Source organism: Balaenoptera ricei, chromosome 8, assembly GCF_028023285.1.
Source record: "Balaenoptera ricei isolate mBalRic1 chromosome 8, mBalRic1.hap2, whole genome shotgun sequence".
Taxonomy (NCBI): domain Eukaryota; kingdom Metazoa; phylum Chordata; class Mammalia; order Artiodactyla; family Balaenopteridae; genus Balaenoptera; species Balaenoptera ricei.
In genome coordinates this window covers 103,703,444-103,713,500 of record NC_082646.1, presented here as the reverse complement: position 1 = coordinate 103,713,500, position 10,057 = coordinate 103,703,444, and the positions used below count along the sequence as shown (strand labels likewise).

The window sequence follows — 10,057 nt, the reverse complement described above, 5'->3', positions numbered from 1 at the left end:
GAGAGGGGATGAGAGGGGCCAGTAGGGCCAGGAGACAACTGCTCTGACAGAGGAAGAGCCCCAGATGCAGGCAGCCCCATCCCTGGGAGAAGTCTGTGGATCTGTGAAGAGGGAGGGCTGCTCTCTTTGCTGAGGGAAGGCCTGCCTCCCAGGTCCGGCCTCTCGGCGCAGCCTTGCTCGCCAGGCAGCGTTGGGAGAGGTCCAGAGCGGGGCACCTGGCTGCACTTTAGCCTTTCCTGAGCGGCTTAAAAAGGAAAAACCACACCCAGGCCCCTCCCCGAAATGCCTGATCCAATCCATGGGCCGGGTTGAGAACCGCGGCGCAGAAACTCCTGTCTGGTGGGGAAGCACAGGCAAGCCTCTCTCTGGCTGGGGGCCAGCCTTTGCCACTCCTGCACACAGGGCTGGACGGGGAACCCTCCTCCCCCTCCCCCACAAGCACACTACTGCCACAGAGCTGGTCAGTTCCTGGAAGTTTGGTAACAGGGGCTCGTGCCCTCCTCATTCCTCACACCCCTGGAGGCAAGGGTGACTGGTAACAGCCTTCTTTCGCACTCCCTTCCTTTCTCCCAGCTTCGCACTACCTGACACCTGCAGGGAGAAGTCCTGAAAGCTGAGCAGCTCCACAGAAATGGGTTTAGCTGGAGAGGGAGCAATCAAAGCAAGCCAGACTTTGAGCAAATACATTTGATCCAGAACTAGATAATAAAATAGCGTGCACTTTATTTAAAACCAACCAAGCGCTGATAAAAATATATTTCACTGCAGCTGTGATTCCATATCCAACCTCAACAGTAAGAACTGGGCATTCCTCTACTCTTCACATCACATGTAGGGCCTGGCAGAGGAGGCCACCCACCTCCACCAAAGCCTCGAAGGAAGAATGAGCGCCCTGGTGGGGAGGGTGCAGCCGCCGAGCACGAGAAGGGGAAGGGGCTGTGCGGTGCATCTCTGCTGTCTGCTCTGCGCTCCTCCTAGGCGACTGATCTGCGATCTCCTTGGTGGCAGTGATGGAGAGAGAGATGGAGAACCGCCTGGAGCTGCGCAGACAGGAAGATGAACCCTCCTTCCTCCTTCAGGGTCTCTGAAATCCCCACAGGGGATCTCATGGCCACTGCAGGGTCCTACTTGCAGGCACAAGCCTACGAAGCTGTCATCTTTTGCTCTGGCTGAAGGGAAATCAAGATTCTGAGGAACCACTTTCCTCTTGACACAAAGCAGCTACAGGGCAGTTTCCTACATACAGTACGGCAGCGGGCAAGCAGAGGGCCCTGCTGGCTCGGATTAAGGCACTTGTAACAGATTCAATGTACACCCCGGCCCGGGCCCCAGGCGGGAACTTCCCCACTTCCCTTCCCCTCAGGCCCCAAATGCCCTGCCTCTTCCCCACGCTGGGCAATGAAGGGGACAGGAGCGTGCCTTGAGGGACTGTGGTTTGGTTGGAGTACAGGGCTAGCAGGGGAAGACACGCAGGAAGGAAGCTGGGGACCTGGCAGGGGAGGAGCTAGAGAAGGACAGGACAGCAAGAGCATCGGAGGAAGGCAAGGCAGCAGCTGAGTCACGGGAGGCTGCTGGCAGTGATCAGAGGTGTCTGCTGAGAGGAGATGCAGAAGCTGGCGGGAGGCCCCCCACCTTCCCCTGGCTGAGACAGGTGGGGGCAGAGAAAGGGTGAGGAGAACCAGCCCCAGACAGAGAACCACAGAGGACCAGCACAGGCGATGGTCTTTCTCTCTCTCTCGGCTAAAGGGGCTGGTGCGGAGACAGGGCTCGGAGACAGAGCAAGAAAGGGGCAGCGGGCTGAAAGGAGGGCTGTGCGACCCAGAAGCAGCTCGGCTCTTTGGTATGACGAAGGTGGCAGCGTCCGGCGTCCCTCTCACTCCTCCTCCACGCTCCGGGGCCCCTTGGCCGCTCGCCTCTGCCGCCAGCGCAGCTCCTCCACCTGGCGCTCCAGCCCCCGCACCTTGGCCTCCAGCTGGGCCCCCGAGGCCCGGGTGCCAGTGAGCCGGCTCAGCAGGGCGTAGAGGGTCAGCAAGGCCAGGAGGAGCAAGGCCCGGGTGGAAGGGTCGGGCACTGACCTCACCAGGGCCACAAAAGCGGCCAGGAAGAGGGCAAGCTTCAGGCCCCACAGGATCCGCCCCAGCAAGGCCAAGACCAAGCCAAGGAGCAGGGACAGCAGCCAATAGGCAACCAGGGCCCCCGCTCCCCACAGCAGGAAGGTCTGGACTTGGCTGGGGCTGAGCTTCAGGTCCTGGGTGAGGTGATCTCCTGGAAGGGGAGAGAGTCACAGAATCAGCCAACCTGGTGCCGTGAAAGGAGAGGGGGTCAAGAACCAAAAGGGGGAGGAGCCAAACCCCCTTGCCAAGGAAAAATCCTTTCCCACCGGGTCCTAGAGCTTAAATCTCAGCTCCGGTTCCAGCTGACTGTGGGTAGACTACTTCCCTTGGTTAAGTCTGCTGCATCTATGAAATGGGAGTAATTCTCTGGGCTGTGGGTGACAGTTATGGCTTAGCGTGATGCGGCAGTTAGTAGCCTTCTCTTATGCTCGCCTCTGGGAAGACCTGGGAGATGCTGAACAGCCGGGGAAAAGTCTAGAGCCTGAAAAGATAAATTCCCACAAACAGGAAGGGACAGGCTAAGCTCCAGCTGACCTAACCAGTTCTCTGCCACTCACCTTCTAGCCCCAAGACATTCAGCAGCTGTGCGGCAATCCCAGACAGAGTGAAGAAGGCCACAGAGATGGCCGATGAGATGGCCCACGTCACCTGAGCCAAGGTCTGTGGGAAGAGCAGGGCATGAGTTGAGTCCGTAATTAATGATGCTCTTCTCTTCCGAGTCTCACCACCGCCGCCCACGAACATCTCCGCCTGCTTCTCAGCCTGGCTGAGGGGTCCCTTCCACAGCCACCTTTCAGTGCATGGGGACGGACGGCGGGCCATTTCTCCTTCCTGTCTGAACTGGAACCCAGGACACTTGGGCCCTAGTTCAACTGATGTGCTGGAATACTTTGGTGGTAGTAGTGGGTGAACGTGGGCGTGTGGGGGGATCATCAAATCCCTGGAGTAGTCACCCTGTAAAATTGGGGTCCTCCTAGCCTCCCAGGGACTCATGAAGGTGTGTGAAGTAACATCGGTGGAGGGCTAGGATATTTCAGTGAAAAAGAAGTCAATCAGCTCTTCTATATTATGCACTTTATAAATGATTGTTTCAGACGACCTATCACAAGTATGCACCAGCATGCTTGGGATGCCATTAGGTAGAAGAGACAGCCCTGCCTAAGAACCCTGAGTCATCCTCACCGCCACCTCTAAAGGTGAAAGAATGAACTCAGGTCTTGATATTTTGCCAATTTAAGACTTTAGGTCAGATTTAGACCAAAGCCAGACTCTATAGTCACTGGTGACACAGGTTGATAAAGATGGCTCATTTCCCAGCCTTTCTGGCAAGAAAGGGCAGGAATAAGGGAAAGATAGGGGTGGAGCTAAAGGCCCTGGGGTACGAATGAAACAATGAGAGTGCAAAAGGCCGGCGCTGTCTGGCTTCATTCTGTGGAACTGGGGGCTCTCTGCCCCAGGGATTATGACGCACAGAGGACGTGGAGCCAAGACGGGCGGCCATGAACAACAGCTCCTCTGTCCTCAATGCGCGTAGCCACAGCAGGGAACACCTTCCTTACCTCAGAAACTAGGTGCGTGGTTTCTGGCCCAATCCAGGCATCCAAGGTTCCCCGCACAGATCGACCTATCTGGCTCAGGAGATCAACTGGGGCCTCCCTCTTCTGCTGGCCTGGTGACACAAAGTCTCGATGGGACTGGGATGACGCTGAGTGGAGGAGGAGGAGGGCCACTAGGAACATCAGGACGACTTGGAACAGATGCTTGCCCCATGGTGAACTGCTGCCTGAGCCTGCCATGGCTGGGTCTGCCAGAGAAGAAGCATGGGGTGAGCAGAGGGCCCGAACTGGCCGAGAAACCCACTGTCCCCAGCGTGACAGGCCCCAGCACCCCCCTTCGCCCCTCCCTGTTAGCTGACAAAGGCAGAACTCGGACTTCAACTTAAGCCGGGCACAACCATCTCATTCATGGGTTCCTCTCTCACGTTCTTTACCACTTGCATATTAACTAGCCAGCGAGTATCAGTCAATGCCTTAAGGTGGATGAGAAGATCTAAGGCTTATTCCAGTTCTAAAAACCTGAAGGCCTGCCTTTGTGTCTTAGGTGCTTTGGGCACAAAAAAAAAAAAAAATTATAAGACTATATGGCTTTGGGCTTCCCTGGCGGCATAGTGGTTAAGAATCCGCCTGCCAATGCAGGGGACACGGGTTCAAGCCCTGGCCCGGGAAGATCCCACATGCCGCGGAGCAACTAAGCCCGTGTGCCACAACTACTGAGCCTGTGCTCTAGAGCCCACGAGCCACAACCACTGAAGCCCGTGCGCCTAGAGCCCGTGCTCTGCAACAAGAGAAGCCACGACAATGAGAAGCCCTGGCACCGCAACAAAGAGTAGCCCCCGCTCGCCGCAACTAGAGAAAGCCCGCGCATAGCAACAAAGACCCAGACGCAGCCAAAAATAAAAACAAACAAATAAATAAATAAATTTATTTGAAAAAACAAGACTATACAGCTTTGTCCTCAAGGAAGTTATAATCTACTTAAGATAAAGCTGATATTTATATTTTAAAAAACCTTAAAAAATAGCACTCGAATAGGATTACCGCTATATAACGATGTAAAGAAAAGTGCTCAGTTAGGTGCACAAATAAGAACCCACTGCACATAGGCCATTCGCTCTGCAGGACCATCACGTGAGGTGGGCGTTATCCTCCTCGCCACTAAGGGGAGAGAGGAGAAGAAACGGAGACTTAGGAGCTAAGCATTTGCCCAAGGAGAAAGGTCAGGAGTTAAACCCAAGCTTCTGCTTCCAAAACGCAGAAGTGAAGGTGGTTGCTCATTGGAATCACCTGGAAGCGGCACAAAGTTCCGATACCTCTGCCCCAAGCCCCGAGCTTCTGATGTCACCATCTGGGTGTGGCCCGGGCTTCGACCTGCAAAAGCGCCCCAGGGGATTCCACTGTGCAAAGCTGAGACCCACAGATACAGAGATGACCTCAACTCCCCAGCCCCCAACGTAGGCAAGGAGTTAAAGCGTGACTTTTAAGGAAAGGTATTATTATTATTAACAGAAAGTTAACCATGCGCCACCTATCTCGTTTAATCCTCACAACAACCCATCAGTTAGGTATTGTTCTTATCCCCCATTTTCCTGATGAAGAAACTGAGGGAGGATAGGTAGTAAGCGGGGGAGCCAGGATTTGAATCCAGGTGCATCTGACATCAGACCCGCTCACACACACCACTGTGTTGTATCCTCTCCAACTTCAGTCTCAGAAGTGATTTGGAAAGTCCTACAATAGATTATTCATGAGCTAAAATAGACTTGGCATCTACCAATCCACTCCATGAATTACTGGTGACAATTCACTTAACCGCTTTGTGCTCTGATCTCATCTGTAATGTGATACTGTAGGCAAATTAAGACCCAACAAGTATCGACTCATTGAAGTACGCGTGGATTCGGCCAAGAAAAACGTTTTTAGTTCCAACTTCTATTTGCTACCACTCTTGAGAAAAGTCAAATGGCACCAGCAAATCCCGTTCTCTTCCAGGCTCAGAAATGAACCTGCAGCTCCAGGGTGTTTCTGTGATTCAGACCTGATGAGCAGAGAGGCTAAGCCATGTCCCCGAGGTAGGAGCAGCCAGGTGTTCGAAGTTTTTGTAGTTACCAGGGCACTCCGGGAGTCGGCCAGAAATCTGGGGCCATCAGGATGGAGGAGAGCGAAGAGAAGATATTCCCATTCTTGTTTAGTGGGAAGGAGCAGGGTCCAAGAAGGAGTTATAAAAATATCACATTCGGGGCTCTTTCTGGCCCAGAAACAGCTGCTCCAAGTCCCTCCTGAGGCCTGTAGGTAAAGCAGGGCTGCAAAACATGCAGTTCATAGGGAACGACCTCAGGCTGGGAAGCCTTCTACTCTTTTTGGCACAAATCAAGAACCAGATGGTTCCTGCCTGCCGGTGGTCAGAGATGAGGAAAGCACAGGTCAGTTCCTGGTCTATCTGGGTCATGACCACACTGGGGACATAAAGAGCAGGGTTGCTATCTTGGGTTGGATTCTATATCCAAAGACCTCCACCAGGAGGGATCAGATGTCATCTCCTCCTTTCTGGAAGGTCAGGGTGACATGAGCTGCTGCCCCCTTGGCAGACTTCTGCGTTCTGTGCCAGCCTCGACTTTCAGGCGGCCATTTGCTCCAGTCAAGGGGAGCTGGGGGACCTTGAAATAAACTCTCCATGGGGTGGCTGGCATTGCCCTGCCAGCTGACCTTCCAAAGGGCACCGGAAACCAAATCTAACAGGATTCTGGAGTGTGCCCTTTGCAGATAAGAGAGCAGATTACTGGCTCGTCCCTTTTGTCCAATTGTTTTCTTTAACAGGATTCTTTCTCATTTCTTTTTTTTTTTTAAACATTTTTATTGGAGTATAATTGCTTTACAATGGTGTGTTAGTTTCTGCTTTACAACATCTTTCTCATTTCTTCTTCAGCAAGAGTCTAACCCACCACCATTACGCTTCCTCACTTCAGCCCGATCAAATACTTTTAATAAAGAGAAGCCATGGTAGTCAGGAGCCGAAGCAGTCTTGAGCTCTGAGAGGAAGGATGTCTTAAACGTCTTCACCTCCTGCAATGCCTGACCTCGGAAAAACAGCAGGCACTCAACAACCACAACAAATTGTGTGTGTGTGGTGTGTATAGTGTGTGTGTTGCTTTATAATTTACAAAGTGCTTGTTCTTTCACCATCTCATTTAACTCCTATAACAATCGTATAAGATACTGCTACTCTCCACGTTTTACTCAGAAAACAATGGCTTGGAGAGATCAAGTGACTTGTTAAAAGTACACACATCAGGACTGGGACTTGACTCCAGAACCCAGGATCTAAACCTTGCCCTTTAGCTCCTTCCACACCTCCACTCTGCCTCAGTAAGACATGGTCCCTGCCCTCAAGGTGCTTAAAGTTCTGCCCCCCAAATCAACAATCGCAAAGTTAGAGGACTAACTATCCAGACTCCCACGAGGAGACCACCCTCCAGAAGATGACCCACCTGCTGGGCTCACATGTCATGGTTCTGCAGCAAGAGGTATGAGGACAGCCAAAAATTGGGACTAGACCTGCCACTTTTGTTCAGGCAGCTGCAACGGGGCTCAGGAAGGGACGGGCTGAGCTGGGGAAACTGCTTCATTGAACTATGGTAGTGAGGAGCCGCATATGTTTAGCTGTGGTTTTCTAAGTGGGCGGGGCGGGGCGGTCCCCACACCCCCTGCCAAGGCTCCTTCCTCCCCCGTAGCTTCCTCTCGCGCTATGAATCACGACGTGGCAGGAGGGGCAGCTGACTTAGTACCCTCTGCCGGCTCTGATTTCCCCATCGGTGAGGGACTTGCCCCTTTGGAGCAGCGGTTCTCGACTCCGGTTGCCCATCAGAAGGGCCTGAGCCGGTTTAAGCTAGAGGGTCTGCTCCACCCCTACCCCGGGGCTTCCTTACTCCGACCCTCCCCAGAGACGGGCTCAGGCTTTTGTTTTTAGAGCTCCCCGGGGATTTCTGATGCATAACGGGACAGCTGCCACCAATGATCACCAGCACAGGGAAAAGTCTACTTTGGGCAAAGCCCCCAGAGTGCAGCAGTGGACAGAGGACTCTAGACTTCCTTCTGTCCCAGGCTCAATTCTGCCACACACTAAAAACCACTACCTTCTGTCTTATTACTTAACCTGTCTGAGTTTCAGTCTCCTCAAATGTAAAATGGCGTTAAGCAAGGTTAAGAGTTATTGCAAAGAGATAACATGTTTCTGCAAGAACTTTGTAAACTGTAAACATCTATAGGAACGTTGCAGTACACAAACTGCCAATATACCACTCATTGTATTGTAGCATCATTTACCAGTTTCTATGCCTGGCTCCCCCATCAGACTTGGAGCACCTCCTCGTCAGACTTAACTTTTCTTGGAATCCCCAGCGCCTAGCACAGAACAATGACTAATAAATGCTTGTTAAATGAGTATTAGAAGCCCGCCAAGAAGCGGTGAGGGTGGCAATGGAGAGCCATGGAGAGGCGCGGAGAGGAGGCTATTTTAAAGTTGATCCAAATATGCAGCGGCCACCCGAAAAGCACAGCTGCGTGGAAAGGAAGCTGCTAGACCGGGTGAAGCTGCCCCTGAGAAGAATGAAATCAGCGTCCCGGCAGGTGGGGGCAGCCCCCGCTAAACCCCTGACAGCTGCTGCTGCCCAGCAACTGTTTGGGGGCCGGGCGAAGGGCAAAGGGGCAGCCTCCCGGGCGCACGACGCCTTCCCCAGGACCCATCTTCCCCGAGACAGGGTGTCAGTGGCATGCGTGTGCTATTTCGAACCGCGTGTCCCCTGCCAAGCTTGCTGGGTGGCGTCACCGGCAAGGGATGCGGCGCGGCCCAGGGGTTCGGGGTACCCCAAAGGGCTCGGAGAGGGGCCGCGGGAGGCTGGGCCGTGGGCGAGAGTCGGGGGCGAGGGGCTCAGCGCTGGCCTCGTCCCCCAGCCTGACAGCCACCCGGCCTTGACCGGACCTCGGAGCAGCGCTGGGAACTCTTCTCCCCGGAAACGCGCGCCTCCCGTTACCTACTAACGACGCCCCCTGTTGCATAGCAACGAGGATCCGAGTCCCCAGGTAGTCTCCCCGCCACGCGACATCGGAGCCCTCTCCACTGGTGCTCGCCAGGCCTCGCGGCTCCGCCCTGGTCCCGCCTGTAGCGGCCGCCGCAACCCAGTCCCGGGTACAGCCCCGGAGCCCCGGTCTCGGGTCGCACTCACCGGGTTCCGGCCACAGCTGTTCTTCACGTGCAACTTCACTAAAACGCGCCACTAAAGCCGCGCCACTAAAGCCGCGCCTCAGTACTGGGGCGTTGGTTTATGGTCTGCGCACGCGCGAAGCGGGATGCGCCCACGGACCGGCCGGCCTCCCTCACAGCCCAAACCTGGTGCCGGTCAGCGCATGCGCCCTACCCTCTGGTTACGTTTTTTTCCCAAGCATTCCCACGGAGAGAAGAATGGGGTCGGAAGTTAGAGCTGGGAACGGAAGTCTCTGGCAGGAAAGGGGAAAGAGTTGACTATGTCTGGGCTATAGAGTGGGTAAACTGGATCTTTGAATTTGGAGTGGAAGCTTATCCGCTTCTAAAATCCGCTTGGCATTTCGGGGAATGTAGTTCTCCCTCTACGTGGTGCCTCCTGGGGTATTGTGGGAAATGTAGTTCTAGAGGCGCCTCAGAGCACCTGGTCTTTTGAGAAACTTTTCGCGCTAAAAAGGCACAAAGGGAAAGGGTTTTAGAGGAGAAGTAAGAGGCGCACAACCGGGAAGATGCATCCTTTCCTTCTGAGAGCATTTCCACACCCAAACTCTGCAGATGGCTCCTAAATGTTCTCCCAGTTTTAGAGAGGGAAGGGAACCGACTCCAGACCCATTTCTCTATATATATTTTAAAAAGGCAGCATTATGAGGGGGAATGCCAGGGGATTTGGAATGAAGTGATCTTTGGTCTGCCTTGTGATTCTAGCAGGTCACTTCATCTCTCTGGATCTCCTTGTTTCAACTTTGCTATTGTTAGAAATAAAACTATAGGCTCGAAATGGAGTCACTTATTGCTAGGACAAGCCCCCAAACCGGGGATTAATACCTGACCTAGCTGAACTTTCAACCTCCCCCAGAAATGTAGTCTTAACTAGTCAGTCAGGAATTTTTTGGTCAGCACCAATGAGGCAATCTGTCACATGGGCTCTCTCTTGCCTCCAAAGGAAGATGAGATAATCTGCTATATAGACCCCTTCCATTCCCCATGGATAGGTTACCTATGCCTAAAATAATCTCCTTTTTTCTGTTTATGACTTCCATGTCCTGCCTTTAAAAACCCTTCCCTTACTGTAGCCCTTTGGAGAGATGGCCTGCTGCCTGATTCATGAATCTTTCATGCCAGTTAGATCT

The 10,057-nt window shown here is 53.5% G+C and overlaps 1 protein-coding gene across 2 annotated transcripts; it reads right to left on the bottom strand.

Moving 5' to 3' along the window:
• Positions 1–706: 706 nt before the first annotated feature.
• On the bottom strand, positions 707–9,179 carry TMEM109 (transmembrane protein 109). 2 transcript variants are annotated; one of them, XM_059931677.1, is made up of 4 exons: positions 8,893–9,179; positions 3,674–3,918; positions 2,672–2,774; positions 707–2,265 (listed from the first exon to the last, which is right to left on the bottom strand). In XM_059931677.1, the coding sequence occupies exons 2-4, from the start codon at positions 3,908–3,910 to the stop codon at positions 1,874–1,876; spliced, it is 732 nt and encodes a 243-aa protein (XP_059787660.1). In that variant the 5' UTR covers positions 3,911–3,918; positions 8,893–9,179; the 3' UTR covers positions 707–1,873. The 2 variants fall into 2 exon arrangements, with proteins under 2 accessions (XP_059787660.1, XP_059787659.1); XM_059931676.1 differs by lacking the exon at positions 8,893–9,179 and adding an exon at positions 8,701–8,886.
• Positions 9,180–10,057: the final 878 nt, after the last annotated feature.